At 47.7% G+C, this 22,725-nt stretch overlaps 1 protein-coding gene across 7 annotated transcripts in view; it reads left to right on the plus strand.

Moving 5' to 3' along the window:
• LOC149348798 (sodium-independent sulfate anion transporter-like) overlaps positions 1 to 22,725 on the plus strand; it is a 146,570-nt gene that overhangs the window by 80,431 nt on the left and 43,414 nt on the right. Inside the window, exon 1 of one of the 7 annotated variants that reach the window (XM_089588340.1) lies at positions 10,424 to 10,558. The exons of 4 other annotated variants lie outside the window; for them this stretch is intronic. In XM_089588340.1, the coding sequence (XP_089444466.1) occupies positions 10,486 to 10,558 (73 nt within the window). In that variant the 5' untranslated portion in view covers positions 10,424 to 10,485. Of the gene's footprint in view, positions 1 to 10,423; positions 10,559 to 14,096; positions 14,429 to 21,711; positions 22,002 to 22,725 lie in introns of those variants that run through there. 2 more of the 7 variants (XM_089588344.1, XM_089588341.1) reach the window with 2 other exon arrangements.

The raw sequence follows: 22,725 nt of genomic DNA on the forward strand, positions 1-22,725 counted from the left end.
GCTACCCGTTGTTTTCGAATGTCACTTTTCTCGGTAGAGGCAGGGTAAGGTTGAGCGGGAAATCCTCGAAGCATTTCACATTAGCAATCATGGAGATAACTGTGTTAGCACGGCTTCTATCACGTTGATGCAGAAAGAATTAGGTTACTTGTCCCGTTGACACTGCAGCTTGACTATCTTACGAGCTCGCTGTTGTTTTTTTTTTTTTGTGCTGGTTTTGCGGTGTCGTTGAGCTGCGCATGCTCTGTTGGGTTTTCTCGGAGACTGGCTGTTTTTCAATAAAGCACAGTTGATAGTCCAGTCGTTGTGTGTGCCTCGTCTCTCCTTTGTCCCCGTCTTTTTGGCTGGTTTTTCTTAAGCATTGTTTGCAGACAGGCCTGCCTCTTGAAGAACTCGAACGCGCACCAGTAAAGTTCCTGGACATGTCCACAGAAGGTGGTGGACATTGGTGTCGGAAGCGGGTGCTTCGCAGTGAGGGCATTTTTGCGGCGCAGGAATCTTGCCACTTTGCCACTGGTTGCGAACTGCAGGCGTAAGGGCCACTCCGACACGCAGCCGCCTCAGAGAGACCTCCTCCTCCCGTGATAGGTTGGGGGGAAGGGGGTAGGTACACGGGGGAATAAGAGCACGTGTGCGCTGCCTGAGGGAGGCTGAAGATGTTAGATGTGTCTGAAGTCAGATGTGGATCTGGTGGCAAAGAGGCAGGTGGAGTTTGTGGAACGTCAGTCACACGAGATGTCATGTCAGGTGCGATGCTGTGGACATCTGTGCGAGCTTGTACGCACTGAATGAGTATAGGCACCGGGTAAGATTTACAAGCAGCATGTACGGCCTGGGAAACCCGAAGGGTACCGCGGACTTTCTTTAGATGCTTCACGGCTTCTTGTGAATGGGTACATAGGTGCACCTGGTTATAAGGAGGGTCGTCAGGTATGGCTGCTATGGCATTTAATATCGCTTGCAGCTCCAAAGAAAGAGATGATGAAGTGTCAGTAGAGTAGGTTTGTTGGCCGTAGAGTTGAGGGTGTGTCGGGCTTATAAAAGTAGTTGATCCTCCTGTTAGGGTTATGGCGAAATCTGTGTAAAGAGTGCAGCTGTCATGTTGCGTAGAAAAAGCTTGTGGTAACTGCGGTGAGAAGAACTTCGGCTTCTTATGACGAGCGGCTTGTTTGATGTAATGTGACAGTAGTCCCATGGAGGGGGTTGAGGCGCGAACATCGGACGAAGAGAAACTTTCCGTGCTCTATTGGTTTGTCTCTGGGTAATTAAATCTTCCAGTGTGTTGAGCTGCGCATATATACTCCTGCAGCAAAAGAGGAGACTTCATTTATAGCGGAAGCGATAGACGCACATCTGACAGAGAATTTAATGGAAAATTAGTGCATTACAAGGTTCCAAGTATTGTATATTCAAGCGTTCTCACTGATGCGCCCTCTTTTAAGGCAAACCTAGAAGCCGCGAAGGCAGATAGCAAAATAAACAGCGGCATGTTTGGATTGGTATAACGCCGACACCAGGTATCACTAGGTCATAGCAAGGTATTTGGCAGGGTTGCTCTCGAATCGTTTATAGCAAGCTTTCACAACCGCAATTCGTGCTTGTATAGTGCCTTCATAAAGGACAACAGCACCAGAAAGTGCCCATAAAGCAGACTTTTCCTCGAAAACTTTTGAAAAAAAAAATTCATAAAGCAGTAGCGAATAACGAAGCCTCTAAGTTAAGAAACAAATCACTAAACGTATTGTTACGAATGAAATCAACTGCATCTTCAAACTTCTCGGTATTCATTGCAGAATACCGTTCACGGGAAGTCGTCTAATGGCTGTAAGCAGGCAAGCTTCTGGTTAGAGCTGAGTTTTGCCAGGGAGTGGCCATACCTAAAGGACAGCTGTAGGGGGCCGTGTAGACTGTATACACTTTTTATGTGCGCGCAATTCGTTTAGTGTGGTTTAGTGTACTTGGTTGCGCGTCTATGGGTCTTCAAGCCTTCAGCTCTTCAGTACCCATGCCATTTGGGCTTTAACGACTTTGAACCTTCCGATCTCTGAGCCTTCCGACCTTTGAGCGCTCACATGTGTTTGGGTCTTCACACATGATTGGGTCTTCACACATGATTGGGTCTTCACACATGTTTGTGTACTTCACACATGTTGGGGTTCTTCACACATGTTTGGGTTCTCGCGCGTGTCTGGGTCCTCGCACGTGTCTGGGTCCTCGCACGTGTCTGGGTCCTCGCACGTGTCTGGGTCCTCGCACGTGTCTGGGTCCTCGCACGTGTCTGGGTCCTCGCACGTGTCTGGGTCCCTGCACGTGTCTGGGTCCCTGCACGTGTTTTGGTTCTTAACATAAGTTTTGGTTCTTAACATAAGTTTTGGTTCTTAACATAAGTTTTGGTTCTTAACATAAGTTTTGGTTCTTAACATAAGTTTTGGTTCTTAACATAAGTTTTGGTTCTTAACATATGTTTTGGTTCTTAACATATGTTTTGGTTCTTAACATATGTTTTGGTTCTTCACACATTTTTTGTTCTTCACTGTTTGCGACTACTCTTCGAATATTAGGACCAGCGAGTCAGCTCAGCTTCAATCCCGCTAGTCCTCAAGTCCGCACTGCTGCGTACCTTCGCAACTATAGCTGCATAGCAGCAAGCGAGGCGTGGCCCTCCGATGCCTATCGCCTTCTGTCGCGCTGTCGCCGTCCTTGCAGCGTCCGTCGTCTCTCCATCGCCTCGAGCTCGCCGCGTCTCCTTCGGCGAAGCGCCTAATACCGGATTGCCGCTCTCCAAACGACTCCCTGTTTACGCGCGCGCCTTTTTGGCAGGCCTTGCTCGCTCTCCCTGCAATTAGCGAAAGTTCTTACGTTTCCGTTAATGCCCTCACAAAGCCGTCCGCCCGGAACTCCAAATTGTTACGTGCTTACAGCCGCGGGCATTCGAATAAATGGTAGGGCTCTTTCGGCACGTGCTGGGATGTGTTCGGGAGTCCTTTCAGCGCGCGCTCAAAAAACGATTACGGTTGGTCTCCGAGGTGCTGAGTGCCATGGATCATGTCCAAAATTTCCTACCTCCGTGGTGATAGCAGGCAAGATAGCGGCTTAAGCGCATCAAGGGGAATTGAAAGCTTCGTGCACTTGTTCCCGTCGTCGTATGCAGCTGCAGATCAATGGCAACCGAATATTTTAAGATAACGACCTGCTTTGGACGACCTTTAACATTTTCAATTTTCTCTTCATCCGGCTTCTGTTGACATTCTTACGGCTGTTTTCGACATGTGGAGCATACGACGCATCTATTCTCCCATCCCAAGGAGCACTTCTCGCGTTTAATTATAATAACGCCAGTTTCTTCCGTGTACGTCGTGAGGGAAAGGCATTTGCGACGTTTAATTTCGCAGCCTTTTAATTCGTTGCCCGATCACGCCGTGGTTCATTGGGGTCAACCTCGATGATACAGAATTGGCGGAGGGGGGTGGGAGGGGGGCGAACTCTTTTATAAATACTTCCGCGCGCGCAAAAGGTAACTTGTTACACCGATGTCATCGGCTCGTTTAGTTCGTCTTGATCGTGCATCGTTTAGCTCGAAAAGAAAACGAAAGACAATGATGCGGAGGTTTCTGCGGTCGTGTTTCTATCCTTACTCGGTGGATGCGTCCGGCAGCAAGAGCCGGATCGAGGTCGAGCTTCAGTCGTCCGGTGACCGCGGTGACGGTTGTCATGGCAACGGTCCTTTTGTGTCGCGTCGCATCTCAACGTGTCCCATGATTCCTGTCACCCATGAGGAATTACGTGAGTCCTGGACGAGGTCACTTCTTTCTGCGTAAATATGTATCGTTCTATCCTTAAAAAAAATAACTGGTGACACTTAAGGTAATTACGTGACGTTAATGCGAAAGCTTTGAACCACAATTTCACGTTGCAGAATAACGTTTTTCCTTTCCGATTCTGTTCGTTTCCAATTAGTGTAGTTCTAATTAGTTGTTAATTAGTTATTCTAGTTAACGCAAAACTAGCTACCACTAGTGGATACTAGTATACTTGGTAAAAGTCTTATATTGGTCAAGGCTGTCCGTAGTGATCTTGGAACTTACATTTTTTTTCTGGTGCGCCGGGTCACGGTGCGCTGGGTTTTAAGGCGACAGCCTTTATTGGCTCATCCGTTAACAAAGCGTGTCACATGCGTTTAACTCGGGAAATAAAAGAGATAGCAGAAAACCAATGGTTGCTTCAGATAGAGGAGGAAAAAATGAACCTAGAAGCCATGTTTGATGACTGTAGTTTAATCAATTAATTATAGCCAAAAATGTCAAAACTGCGTCGAAATAGCGTGCACGTCGATATAGCCACGGGAACGGTGGGCCGTCACATCCACCGGAAGTCGTCACGGCATAGTGAAAATTGTCACAGAATGGTCGGAAAAAATATGTAATTAAGCGTAATCAACAATTAAGATCCTCTAAAGATGTACAATTTGGGTAGTGATAGAGCCGCGGGAACGGTGTGACGTCACATCCACCGGAAGTCGTCACGGCATAGTGTCCTCGGCTTTCGCCTCTTAACACTTTAGTTGCCAAAGTGTGGACGCAATTTTGTTCCGAATGAGTGTTTTAATACTTTCGCTTTAGAGCTTAAGCCTTAAGCAGAGAAAGCTCGCCGAGTTGAACGCTTAAGATGGCAGACATCGAATTACTGCTGTGCGTGAAGAAACACTACAAAGCGTGGCTACTGTGGAGACAATCGCAAACATCTCGCAGAGCCGGCGAAGGTTTATAGCCTACAGCGCAGTCGGAATGACGATGGGGAAGCAAGGCCGTGGATGGGCTGGGGGCAGTCCAAAGATATAGCTCACCTTCAAGAAATCCTTAGGTAATAGGCTACTTCGCAATGGTTGACTCTTGTGAACTTTTTTTTTTCTACGTTCTCACTCGGGAAACAAGATAGACCTACATGTGGAGACGTGGTTACAGTAAACATTTCGCATACGCCCGCCGTCGAGAGTTTACGGGAGGTAATATTAAGGAAAAAATGTAATTTCATCGTCTTCTTTCTGTGCAACCAAGCAAAAATACATGCAGCGTCATTGTGATCACGCGAATTACACAGCGCACCATTAAATCTCATCCCATATGCTTTGGATAAAAAAAAGAAATCAATTTTTTCACAGAATTGTCTTCCGTAAACTATTGACAGTTGGTATACATGTACAAGAAACTTGAGAAATTGTGAAAAAAAAAACCCATCTCACTGCATTTTGCGGCGAACACATTACTTTCCGCCCAAGGTTGCTCTTTGAAGAAAACGTAATTGTAAATGTCATAGTCCTTACGCTCCTTAAGCAAGTAAATGTTTTAAAGGATCTTCCAAAATATTTATTTCTTGTGGCTTAAAACATAGTTTTAACATACAGTAATTCACGCATGATAGCCTTGGCCCTTTATGAAACCCGATACAACATTTTTGAACTTCGACGAAATGTGTTCCAGTGTCTCTTTACTTAAAACAGAGGCAATGCTTGTGCTAGTGTCCCGCTTTCGAGCACCTTCCGACACGTCTTATCGGCACAACACGGACTTTCTCTAACGCTTCGCGCTTACATTATCGCGTTTCATTCGTTAACGGCTGTAATACATGCCTCACTTCGTACGGAAATACGGATCCATTGGTGGAGTTAATTAGTTTTTTTTCTTTTGTCGATGCCAGCCTGTTCCATTCCGCTGGAAACCAATGTTTTGTAGCGAGAGCTACATTGGCCGTATTCTCGCCGTTTCACTGTGGCCGGTGGCCACACGGCGAGCTGAGCCGTTGCCTAGCAACCGTCGCAGCTGGCAGCGCCGCTCGCCCCGCCATCTGGCATGACGTCAGAGGAGGAGCCCGCGTTGCATCCTATATATATAGAAGGGGCGGCGCGGTGGGATTCGTCGGCAGATATGGAAAGTGAGTCGGAGAGACTGAGAGAAGCTATGCTTCGTCAATACGTAACAACGAAACCTAAACACTCACACGAACCAAGTTAAACGATAAAGATGTAACCATAGATATAACGAAGCTAAACAATAAGATTAACTGTACCTCTCGCTACGCACATCCAGGCATAACTGAGTTAAGCCACAGCTAATTTTTACTGCTTGTTTCTCCGTTGCGTGACATGCTATAGGGCTCCACTCCATCGCTTACTCCGAAGCCGTATCTCGTATCACGAGGACGCGATACCGCGTTTGTACAAAACAAAGCGTATTGATCGACCCTTCGTTTCCGGACGCACGACAGCAAACGCTTTATTTATGTTCCGATCAGTGGAGATCGACTGATGCTCTCTGGGTATTGAGACACGCGCCACAGCTATTATAGGCCGTCCCCACGGTCCCCGCAGCGGCGTTTCTTGTCAACGCTTCGTGATTACGCCGCGACGCGACGGAGCAGTGCAGAGAGCGATAAATCTCGATTGGTCGCTGATAAGACTGGCCTGCAGTGGTGAATGTGCCTTATACAGCATCATTGCTCGATATATAGCTCGAGCACATCAGAGAGTGAAAACTGCACGTGGACGCACTTGATCGTGAGTGTGCGCTCGACAATAGCGGTGCCGTCCGTCCCTTGTCTGGCTTCTGAACGCCAGCACATCTATCTCGTACCGACACGTGTGCGGGGTAAAAGGCCTGCCTGAGAGCTGCAGGTGTTCTAACATGCGAGCTTGCGCTAGAGAGGCAACAGCTGTACCAAATAACTTTAGTACAGCTCAACATCACACAAGGACGAGAGAGAACAACACACATTGTAGCTCTCGTGTATGTTCTCATCTCTCGTATGGCGCTATTGAAGTCATGCGTTCGCATCCCGAGTTTCTGGACAAGAAAATTTTTTCCAAACGCAAGTTGTTCATGACAGCTTTTTTTTTTTGCATATCATAAAACTGCATCATAGCTGTCAATATATCTGCAAATCTCTCCTCGGGACCATAGTGGGGTTCTGCTGTTTATTGTCAAAAACACAACCCGTTGGTTTTCCATGGCAGTCTGAAGTACTCAGTACGAGCGCGCGCAGGACTAATTTTAAAAGCAAGAATTCTCCACGCATCGGGAGACTAATCATTGCCATCAGTATATTCGTAACAGTATCTTACACTAACACACAGTTGCATCACAATTGGAAGTGAACTCTAAGGAAGCTGGACTTGTACCAACCTCCCGAACTGCCACTTTATTAGCAACAAATAACTATAGAATTACTAATAGAGATTTCAGCGCATTTTTTCTTGTACCAGTGCTCGAATACACGGCCCGAAACTGGAGGGTTACAAAAAACCTCTTGAAAGTAGACTGGGAACAACGCATCGAGCTTTGGAAAGCAACATTACAGGCGTGAAAGACAATGCAAGATAGCGATGTGGCTTAAAGAACAAATAAATTAGTAATAACTTTAGTTGGTGATTCGCACTGTGGGTGATATCAAGATATTGAAGTGTACTTGGTCAGAGTATGCACTACAGGGAACGCATAGCTGGTGGCTCTTTAGGGAAACTGAGTTGATTCCAAGGTAACTGACATATTCCGAGGTTGGCACAGTCAGTTGGGGAGATGTCTTTAGCAAGTCTGCATGGACTGGCTGGCAGCGGCTAGCGCTGGACACGAAATAAAGGTGGCGATGATTGCGAGATAAATTTGCCCTACAATGGGCATAGTCTTAGTGATCAAATGATGATGACCATCATTTAATCATCGCGATTATGGACCGAGTATTCCAACGACGCAACCTGTACCCTTATACCCTTACAAAAAGTTTGTCTATAGAGTGTCTATAGACTTCAGTCCATAAAGTCTATAGGCTGTCTGTATTGAAATCGTAAAGAACAGCCTATAGGCCATACAAATCTCATAGACAGTCTATGGACAATCTATAGATTTATGGCCATACTTTTAGTAGACTTTTGTCTATAGACAATCCATAGAATATGAATAGACAAAAAGCAGTATCTATAGGAAGTCAGTACAGTCAATAAGAAGCCTATAGACTGTCTATAGACCATTTTTATAAGGGACCACTCTTGAGTGCCTTGGTGCTCGTAGCGCGCTCACATCGCCTCCGCTTCTCGGAATTCCACGGAAGACATCCTTCGCCGCGACGCCCGCCAAAGTGTCGCGCCTTTCTCGCCTGGCGACGTACGTTGGTTCGGAGATTCCCCCGACGACATTCACGAGAGCGCGTTCTCTTCATATTTTTTGCCTGCATTCTCCTTTTATCAAGAGCGGCAGACGTAGCTCTCTCTCTCTCGAACGCTGACGTGACGCAAGCTTCTCGCAGCTGCGTTTCTCTGGATAATGCCTGGCGGCGTAGCAGCGACCAGTATACGTGTATTCCGCAATAGGAAACAGCCTGGCAACACGTCGTGCCGTATAATATAAAGCTTTAACAAAGCACTTTCCCCCTCCTGGCCCGCTATTCAAACTGAGCGGGGTGTGTATAGTGTCTGCCCGAACGTAGCTGTTCGCACCACGTCTCGCTAGGCGGGCATGCATGCTGCCTGTTGATTATGTCTAAAAGCACAAGTGCAGGCTGGAGGCACATGAATGCACGCGCGGTGGGTGTTGCAACGGGCGACAGCAATCGCGTTCCTCTCTTCTGAGCACGGCTCGAAATCGCGCAGCCCGCGCAAAATGTCACCCGCATAACGTGCTGCCGTTTCCACTTACGGCTGTTGTAGCCATATAGATGGATGGTCTCACTGTGGTCCTTTGTAGGACCAGCCTTTTCCAATACGTTTTCAATATTGGGCCGATTATCTGCGCTTCTTGGGATATGTATTATCCAATTAAGGTCAGATGTGTCATATACAACAGGAACATTGTATCGCCTTCGACGCGGTTTTTTATGCAGGGGCGGACTGAAAAGTCGAACAGTTGGTCGAACCGTTGGTCGAACCGTTGGTCGAACAGTTGGTCGAACCGTTGGTCGAACCGTTGGTCGAACCGTTGGTCGAACCGTTGGTCGAACCGTTGGTCGAACCGTTGGTAGAACCGTTGGTAGAACCGTTGGTAGAACCGTTGGCCGAGCAGTCGGTCGAGCAGTCGGTCGACCAGTCGAACGAACATTCGATCGAACATTCGATCGAGCAGTCGGTCGAGCAGTCGGTCGAGCAGTCGGTCGAGCAGTCGGTCGAACAGTCGGTCGAGCAGTCGGTCGAGCAGTCGGTCGAACAGTCGGTCGAACAGTCGGTCGAACAGTCGGTCGAACAGTCGGTCGAACAGTCGGTCGAACAGTCGGTCGAACAGTCGGTCGAACAGTCGGTCGAACAGTCGGTCGAACAGTCGGTCGAACAGTCGGTCGAACAGTCGGTCGAACAGTCGGTCGAACAGTCGGTCGAACAGTCGGTCGAACAGTCGGTCGAACAGTCGGTCGAACAGTCGGTCGAACAGTCGGTCGAACAGTCGGTCGAACAGTCGGTCGAAGGGGTTAAGCCGTCAATATTTTCCCTGGCAAAACTGCATTGCCCCCCATTATTTCCAACGGCAAAGATTGGACAAATGCATTGGGAATTGTGTAAACAGTGAAACGATCACTCCGCCTTATTAATCTTGGGCTCCGTAGTTAAAGCGTAATCGGGGGCAGCTGAGAGTCGTACGGAACGGCGAGCACAAGAAATCGACTGGAGTAATTTGACGGCGACTGGTGCCGAAAAAAAGAGAAAATTTGGAGGTTATTGGGTGATCTCTTTGATCTGCAGTGGGTGCAGCGCTGCTTGTGTCGACGATTCCGAAGGTGATGATTATTATGACGATGGATTTAAAGCATATTGCCGTAGACGGCGCAACAAGAAGCGGAACTCTACATTTTTATACCGCACAGCAAGCGGTTTGTTGAAGTATGGCTTTGTCTGCGAGGAATTTCGCAACTGATGTGACTGTATAAATAGCTCTACCGCAATTCATTTCGTGATGACCCTCATCTGGACAGTTGACTGGCAGCTGCTTTGGCGGTATGCACGGAGTAGCGGGTCTCAGTTTCGAGAGGTATGCAGAGGGACGTAGAGCTCTCATTTTTGTCCCATTACTACGGCTTATATAGCGTGCTCGCTAAAAGCAAAGCACGTGGGATTGGAATGTTCCGCTGTCTTTCATGCTTTAATCCGTATGTCATGGTAGCGCTTTTTGTGAAATGATTCAGCAAACGTGCAGCATGAGCCACGTCTCCTGCTCTTCCCACCTGGAACGCTACCATTAAATGTCTCCGTTGAAAATGAAAAAAAAAAGATAGACAAATGAACGAATTTCTACCGGCCAGAGCTGCGTATTTGGGCCATGAGTCCCGATGTAGTGGGGGACTGTACACGGAGTAAATTTCAAGCACCTGGCATTCAGCCTCCTTTCCAGCCGTGCATGTACGTTGCGAACCGATAACTCGGGCTCCGCTGCTCTGTAATGGAACAACGCCAAATACGATGAGCTACCACGGCGGGTTAACTGCTTTCGTGACGGTCGTTTCAACCGGCTCTCCCGCATGCCTTCGCCGTCACATGCCTCCTGCTTCGAGGACATACAAATAAGAGAGTACGGTGCAACAATGCAGCTCGGTACGTGAATGTTCTTTCGCACTAGACTGGTTTAGGCCCTTTCTTTTCTGTGGTGTGCACTCCATAGAATGGAAGCAGCTCGGAGGCGTACAGAGACGTCAGAGGTTGCCCACAAGCCAGCACGATGGAAAGAAGTAAACTTTATGGTTTATGGGCTTAACGTCCCCGAATGACTTTGGCTATGAGGGACGTCGTAGTTCAGTGCTGCGGGAAATTTCGATCAGCTTGGGTTCTTTCACGTGCACTGACACTGCACAGTACAGGGGCCTCTAGAATTGCGCGCCTCCATCGAAATTCGACCACCGCGGCCGAAATCGAACCCGCGTCTTTCAGGTCAGCAGCCGAGCTCCATCACCACTGAGCCAGCGCGGCGGCAGAAGTAAACTTTATTCGGCTGTGTATAGTAGTGTAGTTTAATGCTGTTTGCGTAGTTTAATGTAAGGTAGTTCAGCGTAGTTCAATGCAGCGTAGGCGTTGGGAGGGGCCTTATGCCTGCCGTCTTTGTACCATAGTTTTGAGTCTTGGCGTAGTCTTAATGCTAGTTTTATATACGTTTGAGGAACATTTGTCAGTACGAGGAATGTTTAAGAAGTCATGCCTCGTGGGGTAATAATGAAATTGTAGCATGTCCTATTAAACTTAAGTACATTATTTACCTGTATGTAGGCCCCATGACGAGCGGTATCTTCGCCACCCGCTACGGGTAGACTGGGCGACTTTTTTGCCTTTCGCATCATAGAGCCCGGACCTGGCGCCATCGAACTTCTGGTTGGTTCGAAGGAACATGTGAAGGGCTCCTCATACGACGAAGAGGTCACCAATGCAATGCGCCGGTAGTGCCAAACCAACTAAGTCAAATCTCGTTATAACGAAGTGATTTATAACGAAAGAATGAGTATAGCGAAGTAATGACGATTCCCCTTGGAAGCTCGGTCAACACTGGATATAACGAAGCTACAGCTATAACGAAGTAACCGCCGGACCCCTTCAACTTCGTTATAACGAGGTTCAACTATTACACTGACACGCACAGAATAGTGTATACCAATAGCGGAAGTGTTCAGATGTTGGTGGGACCCATGCCAAAAGGTGTTGTTACACCGGGGAAAAAAAAACACGAGCGTTCATTTGAATGCAACACCGTTTCAGACCAATATTTTATGAACGCGTTAGAGCTTATAGGACTTTCCAGTTGTCATGTGCCCACACAGCAGTCCTGCGAGAAATAGGGCGACGCCCAGGGAGCTTCGGTTGGAATGTTAGGCCCGAGAATGGTTATCTGGCCTGCCATTCTGCCCTGGGGATAGGGGACGAAAGAAGGGTACGATGGGTGACGATTTCGACAGAAGAAAGGTCCGATTGTGCTCCCTGTAATAAAGTACTTGAATGCAGCATCTTACAATGCAAGCACTTGATGAAAAATAGCCTTGGAGGCAAGAGTGAGAGAGAAGTATACTTGCGTCTAAGGTAGTGCAATTTTGCACACCACCAATGGGCGGTGAATAACAGCTGCGCGGCGCATAATGCGTGGTCCTAAATTGAACACCTTTCGTAGTCGCTATAACAAATTCTCTAGTAGTCCACACTTTCAAGTTAACAGCCATTTACAAAATACAATGTAGTCTTAGTATTATTATAGCTACATTGGCCACAGTCTCGCCGTTTCGCGCGCTGCCTCCGTCGACCATACTGCGCATGCGCGAGAAGTGAGTGACGTCACTGCGCACAGATGGCGCGCTCGCTGCTCCCGCCGGTGCAGAGGCACGTGATGTCACTGCTCTACGCTACGTATATCCTGGCATAGAGAGCTAGGCCACTGCCAATTTTTTGTTGAACACCTTTCGTAGTCGCAATTACAAATTCTCTAGTAGTGTACACTTTAAACTTAACAGCAATTTACAAAATACTATGTAGTCTTAGGATTATTGTTGAACACCTTTCGTAGTCGCAATTACCAATTCTTTAGTTGTCCACACTCAACTTAACAGCCATTTACAAAATACTATGTAGTCTTGGTATTTTATGACAGTAACCGAGAAGGTTGGACTTAATGCTTGACGACGATCAACGCATTCCAGTGGAAAGAAAAGCAGCGCATGTACATCGTGCATTGACATAGGTATATGGGATTAGCTTATAGCAGCCGTAGCTTTCCCATAAAATGCTAACATATCGAGAAACGAGGTGTCCTTTCTCTGCTTTGGGCCTCGCGACTGCTGTTTTAAGCGAGAACAAGCGTACGAAGTACCAGCAAAAAACAGCGAACACAATCTGTCTTCTGCGGTGACAGTGCGCTCATGCCACACGATTCAAGCACGTGACCTTTTCTGGATCTTTGATTACCGCTCCATGCGTGCGCGCATGATGAACTTTGAAAACTATACCTTCAAGCTATATACCGTGCTTGAAATATCAGAGGTCGGAGCCAGCTGCGCTGAAAATTATAACACTCACTCGAGAGCCATTAATCACGTCATTTTGGAAGTATGCCCGGTGAATTTTGTATATCGAACGATGGTCAGTCATAATCAGCCGTAATACGCTCATTATATCGTTATGATTTTCATTTGAGTTGAATCTGCTGCAGGCACTACAGGACTAAGGCCCTTCCAAACGACAGGTTTGGTTTGGTTTATTGGAGTTTAACGTCCCAAAGCGACTCAGGCTATGAGGGCCGCCGTAGTGAAGGGCTCCGGAAATTTCGACCACCTGGGGTTCTTCAACGTGCACTGACATCGCACAGTAGACGGGCCTCTAGAATTTCGCCTCCGTCGAAATTCGACCGCCGCGGCCGGGATCGAACCCGCGTCTTTCGGTCAGCATCCGAGTGCCGTAACCACTGAGTTCTTCACCGCTATAAGGGAGGAATTCTCTTTGGGGAAAACTGCTTTGGGCCTCGATAAACATGCACTGACATCGCACAGCACACGGGTGCCTTTTGCATTTCTCCTCCATCGAAATGCGGCCGCCGGCGCCGGGTTTGAACCCAGGTTACTCCGGCTCAGTAACCAAGGGACATGGTGAAATACCACTCCCAAGAGAATTCTCTCACAAATGAGCGGCGGGAGGTGGTGGTGGTGGTGGTGGTGAAAACATTTATTAGGAAGGGACAGGAGGTATGTTTGGATCAGCCCGTAAGGGACCGATCTTTAAAAGCACTAGGTGGAGGTCTCTATTGCTTGGGACCCCAGTGGCGGTGGCCGCCGCCCGGGCGCGCCCGACTAAGGCTTGTTGGGAGGCTTTGCTGCTCAGCTCGAACCCAGCGGCACATAAGATCACCACCTGGGCTCCGAGGAACTCCATTAATCCCACTCCACCGTAATTACTTTTCCCCACTGCCACCACTAGCGATTGGAATAATTGCTGGTACCGGGGTGACACACGCTCGAAACAAAAAGAATAGAAAAAGCACTTGCGAACTTTCAAAGTCTGCGAAGAATTGCATTGTGCAAATCGCTGAGCTGCTGTCTGTGAGCCGACGTCACATCGCATTCGACTCGATCAAAACAACTGCTCGCTAGACGTGAGCGCAGTGGCTGCCTTCGCTCGGCAGGGCTTCTCCGCGCGCGCATAGAGAAGCAGCTGCTGCCGTTTCGAAGTATTTTTTCACGGTCGCCTTCGTTGGAGGCGAATGCGGCTGATCGCGGACAACGGGGCGCCTCGAAACAGTGCCGATCGACAGAGTTTCGAGGGCAAACTCTGCGGGAAGAGGTATTTGTATAACAGCGCCCGCGACGAAGCGGCGAGGAATTTGCAAACACGCCGCGGCAGATCCAAGTGGTGCGGAGTCGGGTTCGGTGTATGCAGTTGCCCGCGTCGAGAAGCAAGCGATGGGACAAGAGTGTCAGCTGATAATGCGGAAGAAAAGCGGTACGTGTTTGTTACGGCATTTTTGCAGTTCCTTTGGTGGCTATAGGAATGGCGTCCCTTAGAACTTGCACGTGTACTTTGTAGGCGATTGCAAATATGTATTGCCGCCGCCGCGGTGGCTCAGTGGTTATGCTGTTCGGCTGCTGACCCGAAAGACGCGGGTTCGATCCCGGCCGCGGCGTTTGAATTTCGATGGAGGCAAAATTCTAGAGGTCCGTGTACTGTGCGATGTCAGCTTGCACGTTAAAGAACCCCAGGTGGTCGAAATTTCCGGAGCCCTTAACTACGGTGTCTCTCATAGTCTGAGTCGCTTTGGGGCGTTAAACTCCATAAACCAACCAATCAAATATGTATGCGACGGTGGTTGAATGCGACGGTGGTTGATGTGTTCTCTGTTAATGTGAAAGCAGTGCTAAAATGGGCATGGACACAAAAGGGACGTCACATCGTGTAACAAATACAGGGTGAAAAAAAAAAAAAACAAGGAAAACTCGACGCAATAAAGACGACAGATACGCTTCAGCACTTATTTTTTCGCTTGTCGTCTTGATGACTATGTATCTTTTTTTTTGCCGCTGTGATATTATGTGATATTAGTGATGTCATGTGATATTAGTTTGACGATTTGTGAGTTTACTGGCAGGCTCATTAAAAAAAGGAAAGAGAACCTGATTACAGGACACGAAAACAGCTCTGGTGGCACATATACAGTCACTCCTTCTAATTCATTGTTTTTTTTCTCAAAAATGAAGTTTTTTAATCAAGCCCGCCGAATATCAGTGCCTACAAAGTTGTCTAGACCCGGTGCATGCATTTCTTCATTTGTGATGCGGTTCCTCACGGGACTACGATTGGTTATTAGGAAATGAAATGCGCGTTAACTGTCTCACTTGTTGATGGACACCTCAACCGCGCCGTGAGGGAAGGGAGGAAGGAGGGAGTGAAAGGAGAAAGAGGCCTAATGTCAACCACCTTGGGGTCTTTATCGCGCACTGACATCGCGCAGCACACGGGCGCCTTTCGCGGTTGGCCCCCATCGAAACGCGGCCGCCGCGGCCAGAAGGACTATATGAACCAGCGAGTGAAGGCTGTGCGGACGAACTACATACGTTTACAGTGCCGGTTCTTTCCTCTACTGGCTTTGTCAGTAAAGTTCGGTACTAATTTGTTAAAAAAAATTCATGCCCGAACGTTTATTTTTTAATGATTTGCGCACACTATGACGCACGCTAAGATGACAAATTCTCGCCTAAAACTTTTGATCAAACGCAGGTACTTTGCTATCTCTCCCAATTTATGACATGCATCTTACTCCCCTGAAAAGGAAAGTATGCACGGAGCGACTAAAAAGTGAAAAAAAAAAATATCGATAACTGTTTTTGAAGAAAGGAAAAAAAGGATCGTCCACTTTTGGAGTATGGGTCAATAATCTGGAATCCTCATAAACAGTCCGATATCAGCAAACTGGAATCCGTCCAAAGGAAAGCAGTACGGTTTATTTGCCGACGGTATGACAGAAATTTTTCACCTTCATCCACTCTGCCTGCCATAGGCCTTTCCCTCCTTTGTACCCGCCGCGACAATGACTGTTTAAAATATTTTCATGGTATTGTTAATTCATCCCGCTTTGCTTCACTGTCTGAGTATTTGCATTTTTCAGCATCTTCATCTACAAGGAGCTACCACCCATTGAATGTAACACCCATTCACGCGCGCACTGATATGTTCAAATTTAGTTTTTTTCCTCGTGTTATCGAACGATGGAATTCTTTACCCGGTGATATACGCTCCCTGGAACCAAACCTATTTTTCAATGTTGTTGCAAATGTGTGATTAGTCTGTTGCATTTCTGTTTTGTATTTGAATGGTGTTCACTTCTGAATATGTTGTCCCTCTCTGCCTTTTTTTTTCCTTCCACTCCTGCAATAGCCCCATCGGGGCTGCAGTATATGTAAATAAATAAATAAATAAATAAATAAATAAATAAATAAATAAATAAATAAATAAATAAATAAATAAATAAATAAATAAATAAATAAATAAATAAAAAGCGCAGTAACTGCCTCACTTCTCAGAGGGCACATGAGCAGTGAGTGGACTCAGACGACATTATTGTTTCTTGTTAGATAGGCACGAGGGTGAAATTCAAGACCAATTCCAAGAGCAGCCGTCACCGTCTCAGAACATGCAAAGTGTTGCAGCCTAAGTGTGCAAAGTATTGCCCCCCCCCCCCCCCAAAAAAAAAAATCCGAACTGATGTTAGTTCGAGACAAACGCAGAAGCAAAATCGGCAACGATAAGGCAGACACGAATACCTGCCTCCAAGAGAATGAACTCTCGAAAGTAAGAGAAATCAGGATACTCGGTGTAACTTAATGCGAACAGTGGTTCAAATCAAACCATGGAACACAAGCTATATAGTAACATCAACGGACCAGGTTACGTGAATGCTCAAGAGGATCATCTTCAAGCACGACGGTCTAGAGGAGGAGAAGGATGCTCTTGGGATAATCCAGGCGTTCATAATCTCCCGCTTCACATATGGTCTTCCGTCCATACCAGCTATCAAATACTAGACCGGGGAAAGCATACAAGACAACACTTATATAGAATGGGGAAAGCATACAAGATAGCACTTAGTCTTCCCGTGTGCACGTCTATGGACCGTTTCCTTGGACTTTAATCAACTTGGTAGCAAGCGAAATTAGAAGCTTGGCGAATAACCCAACTACAGTCGGATACAAGGGCCCCTTTCCAGCCAGTGGCGTCGGCCGATTCTAGTGACCAGCTGCTAGCGTGACAGTGCAGGGAGGGGACTATCCCCTTTCATCTGGCACTCCCTGCATTGCCACCCTAGCAGGGTCATGGGAATCGGCCGTCGCCATTGACTGGAAGTGGGTTCCTTTGAACGGGGAAAAGACGATGCGTTCTTACGTTATATCCGACTATAGCAAGGCTCTCACAGGAAGGAGCATTCTCATACAGAGACAAATCACTCCACCACCAATCACAAATTTTATTTTTATTTTTTTTTTATTTATTTATTTATTCATACTGTCAGCTGCTGCCAAGACAGGAGTTGAGATCCTTGAAATAAACAAGAACTAGATGCAGTACATCAGCAGATCACCGCCTTAGGAGAAATACAAAACAATACAACAATACAAATTTATAGGACAGACAAAATGACATGGGATATGGGTCAAAAACATACCAGTCAAACCAATCACAAATACTTCATGAGGGCGTTTTCAAAAGCCTTTAAATCCGAACATTGAATCACTTCTTTTGGTAATTTGTTCCATTCGTCAATAGTGCGAACCAGAAAAGAGTATTTGAAGGAATCTGTTCTAAAATCCAGAGGTGTGATATGTTTGGAGTGTTTTGTTCTGCTGCCAGAAGCATTCAGTGGTTTGATGTATCGGTCTAGATTGACCTTACCTGTCAGCTCCTGACCTTACCTGTCAGCTACCTGTCAGCTCAAAAGCGCGGACCTCAGCACAAAACTGAGAAAGAACGTGTCAGCCGATTCCCCAAGCGTATGTTATAAACAGAGTTAAATCAGGCAAAGAAAAGAGGGTGAGCAAGGATGCTCTTAGAGAGATGGAGTTAAAAGACCGACATTGCTTACGTAGACGCCGCAGGCCCGATTGACAAAGTTAGAGCAGTTACCAACTCCAAAGGGGCGATCTTAATCATCTACCTCTGTCAAGACAACTGACTGCTCCATAATTAACGGAAGAGGCTGCCATTTCTTAGCTATCAACACTAACCCAAACGCAATGTTATCGGACTGGCAAGAAGTATGTGGAAATTACTGCAAAGGACAGATAGCAGAACTCCCCATTAAGATTAACGGAAGAAAGCTTCAATAGGGTCAAAATAGTTTGGATCCTGGGACATGAATCCGTGGTGAGTAATGAGGCTGCCAATAGCCGCGCTTGATAACTTCTCCCCCGAGCACCACCGCAGTAGGATCACTACTGCTATACTACTCATATATATGATGGATTTCTTAGCCACTTCCTAAAATTCCGGCAAATTTTTCCACACCCGCCTAAGCACTTCAGTAAGTACGAAAAACATCTCTACAGTAGAATACAGACCAACTGATATGGGAGTGCCAAAACAACCAAGACCTAGGTCAAATTCCTACTCCTCTATCCACACAACACACAATGGGAGGTTGCCCTAATGGACGCGCTCTTGACACATCAGTAATGGATGGAGACCCAGGTTGACGTAGGATCCGACCATTGCATATTCAATGTTTTCAACAACAATCGGCTCAGTGGTAGAAGATGATGTTGCTAATTCTTGTTGTGATGATGATGATGATGCTGACAACTTCTAGCGCGATGGCACGCGGCTAGCTGTATATGCTTCCGAATTCGAGGTGGGAGAAATGTTTGTGTGCGTGTTTGGAAGCTGGATAGACGGAACGCATATCGAAAAAGCCATATCTACGGTGAGAGGGGATGGTGTATCTAGCACCTACTAGGTACCTGCTACTGAACACCTTTCGTGTGTTTACGCTCCAAATACCGTATTTTTTTCTGTGATGGTGTTGTAGTTGCGCGCGTTTATGTGTACGGGTTTGCCGTGTAGTCTCGTCCAAGTGTCCTGACGACGAAGCGAAACACCACTACCACAGATACTTGTGCGTTTTCCACACTACCTGCCATACACAAACACCCCGGGCACACGTTTAAATGGCCAGCGACCAGTAAATACTTGTGCTATTTAACACAGAAAGATTCAGTTACTTGATTTCTTGCTAATATTATTATGTGAATAAAACCGGATAGGAGAAGCGCATGCGTAAGGAACCTAGCCCAAAAATTCTTCTCAAGAGCGACATACAGAAATATTTATGCACGTGTGATATTTATTAGTTTATAAAATATACTCGTCAGAGATTTTATCGCTTGCGAGCCTATAGCTCATTCGCAATGAGTTTTCGGGACAGTTGGGCGAAATACGAGACACGGGGAGAGACAGCATACACCTGTTACCTCTTCGCGGCCAGCAGTCTTTGACCACCATTTAACGTTATGGTTTGGTTTTTGCAACTGAAACTTTCTCTAATGCCCCAAAGACTCACGCAGAACGTTTGATCAGATAAGAGAAGATAATAAGCCAGTGCTTTTCATTTAAAGGGGTAGAGACATCAAATTCCAAGGTTGTACAAAAGACTGCCATACGTTTCCTTTGTATGTGAGGACCATAAGAGAGAAGTATTAAATTTAAGGGAGGCCTAGAACATATTTTAATCTATTTTAAAGAGGCTATAGGCCTAGCGACGACCACGGCAACCAGGCAGCAGAAGAGCTCGTCGCCCGGAGCGCCCGCGAGCGATGCCGTTGCCGAAAGCTCGAAACATAAGCAGGCATGCTTTGTCGCTGCTCGAGCAGTCTTTCTGATAACAAGGCGATCTTGTCTTTTCGTATGAGATTTGTACGCCATCCCAAGCAGCGTTCATGAACTACTGCACGGCGGCGAAGTGCGACACCGGTTGTGGGCGGAGCTTGGGTAGAGCGGCGCAGCGATGCTCACCGCTCCGTGTGTCCCTGCTTGCAGTGGGGCGGCAGTTCGCAAGCGACGATCGGTGCGGCGCGTCGGCCAAGAATGTTGCTGCGAGTGTATTATTTGTCTAAATAATGATTGCACTTCGCGCTCTGAGCTCGCTACTTGCTTTTGGTCGGCGAATGTTTTCACTCTGCCACCGATCTGCCCAAGACACGTCGGCATCTTTGGTCGGCGGCGTTGTCACGCTTGGTCGTTGGGGGCGTCATCGTCCCGACGATGCACCGACGATGCATCGATTTGCACCGACGATGACGCCCCCAAAGACCAAGCGTGACAACGCCGCAGTGTGACTGGCTAGTCGGGGAACGACCAGGTTGGCCGACGCGACCGTCGGCGTCGCTGTCGCTTCGGCATCGGGGTCCCGTCGGCCTAGTGAACGCGCCTGAACTGCGCGCTGGTCCCAGGCTGCCCTAGTCGTCGCTAGGCCTAGGTGGTTTCGCTTCGAAGCCGCGGCGCAGTTGACGGCGCTTTGGAAGTCGACTGTGCTATAATAAAAGGCCTACTCTTCACATCGCTTTAGTGCGAACTCGTCCCATAATAGAAGATAAGTTCGATTTCCACGACGCCTTCAGCAACGGAGCTAGCATGCAGACGAGCAGCGCGCGCAGCAGCGTCGAGCTGTCGGGATAGGACAACGTCGGCGTGAGGTCGGCGCTGTTGTCGGCAGAGTGTGACACACGGGTCGGCCGACGGCTGCTATCTCGGCGACGCGACGGCGATGCGCTCGTCGGGCGACGATCGGCGCTTTGTCGGCGTCTGCGCAGTGTGACAAACGCGCCGACAGCACGAAAATCGCTGCCGCCGACCATCGCCAGACTGCAGAAATCGGCCGATCGTCGGCCTAGTGTGAACGCGCCTTTACCAGTTGACGTTGCCTACACGCTCGGCGTTCGCTGGCACAATCTGAGCTGCGTCGGGCCTGACGCCTGCCTCCTCGTCGAAATCGCTGGCCAGCGGATCAAAAATGAAGTGGTTGTCGGGGTTCGAACCGCGGTGTCTTCTTCCTCGTCTGCGTCATCCCGCGATTCCTCATAATCGGTGTCTTCGCCGAAATAAAACTCTTCTTCAGCGTCCGACTCGGAGCTATTCGGCATTGCGACTTGCCCTCCGCCCGGCTCTCTGTGTTTACGCGCACCACGTGCGTGTCAAGCAGACGACATGCCTACAACGACGTCACGGCTTTCCGGACCCACGTGACAACGCATTGGACTGTTCATGGACTGTTCATGGATGGGACTGTTCATGGGACTGTTTTTCACGTCATGTAAAAGCCTGGCAAAACCTGGCAACTACGAACCGAAACCGAAACTTTTGAGTACAAATAATACGATTATTAATTATATAATGCGAGTTCATGTTTCTAAGATGGTGTTCCATGCTCACTGAATTGCTACGCATTATTTACAACCCAGAGGTACAACACAAAAATTTGGTGTCTCTACCCCTTTAACACATTTTGGACACGTGTCGTTCCTGCCGTTCTTGATATTAGGCTCTAGTTGTTCATTGTTCTATATGATTACGGTAACAATGCAATGTCTGGACAGAGATAGACAAAGAGTAGAGTGACTAGAAATTAAGTGACTTTTTTTTGATAGATAAGTTTCCGGGAGAGCGGCGCTGGCTCTACGGGCGTTTGCGATTTCATTCGGCGGCGAACGCGTTATCTGCTGGCAACATTCCAAAACAGCTGTTTCCGCGCCATGCAAAGAGAAAGAATCGGACGGACCTTTGCCGTGCGCGTTTAGCGGAGTATCAGCATGCGTGGTGCATTTCTTTTTCTTTTTCACCTTTTTGTGACGTTTACTGCGCTTGGCAAGGGCTCGTGACGGTATATCGCAACGGGTGCTCGCATGATTCCGTTTCCCAAGCTCATGAGCGGAGCTCGCAGACAGCGAGCGAAGTGTGGGGCGTCACTCCGTTGCCATGATCATTGTGCCGTCCAGAGGCGGTGACGGGCCGGGATCCTCGTTGCTACTCGATAGTAGGTACACTTTTGAAATATCTTTAAAGGTGAGAAATCGTGATCTCCGTGCCGTCTCGTCAGGGTGCTGACAAATGCGGTTTACAGCCCTGTATCTAGGCGCCGTAGCAGACCATTTCGGACCAATTTCGACCTCAAGCTTCTATAACGTGTGCTGACATCGCATCGCTTCGGCTGCGATGTGCGAAGTTAGTCGAAACAACCACCAAGTAGTGAATGAGTAACGAAAACAAAATACGCGCCAAGGTTTGATTTTCGGGTTTATACAGTCGTCCACACATTTGTGTAAAGCACTCGAACGGCGCGCTCTGTTGTGCATTTATGACAACTGTGGCTGCATGGCGGGCCCGATATAGTTTTCAAAGATGCGAGTAGTTAAACATGAACCATGGGAATGTGCATGCACGATAAGGTCTTCTTTGGAGTCCTAAGCCACTCGTAATTGACTAAGCTGCGATGCGGAAAACGTTACAAAGGCTGTGACAGCGCTGGCTAAATATTATGTAGAATTCTGAGTGTTCGTGAAAGGGATTTAGCTCTTTGCACTACGCTAGTGCTGCGTTGCGACGACAAAGCGGTGAATATGCACTTTTTTCTCCCAGCGTTGTTTGGCCGGCTGGTACTGCATTATCTGTGTACACGCGCTAGGTTTGTAGGGTTTGCTGTTTTTTGTCAGCTATCTGTGTACTTGGTTTCCGCGCTTCAGCCCATGTGACAGCTTCAC

Source organism: Amblyomma mixtum, chromosome 4, assembly GCF_055824585.1.
Source record: "Amblyomma mixtum isolate Tamu chromosome 4, ASM5582458v1, whole genome shotgun sequence".
Taxonomy (NCBI): domain Eukaryota; kingdom Metazoa; phylum Arthropoda; class Arachnida; order Ixodida; family Ixodidae; genus Amblyomma; species Amblyomma mixtum.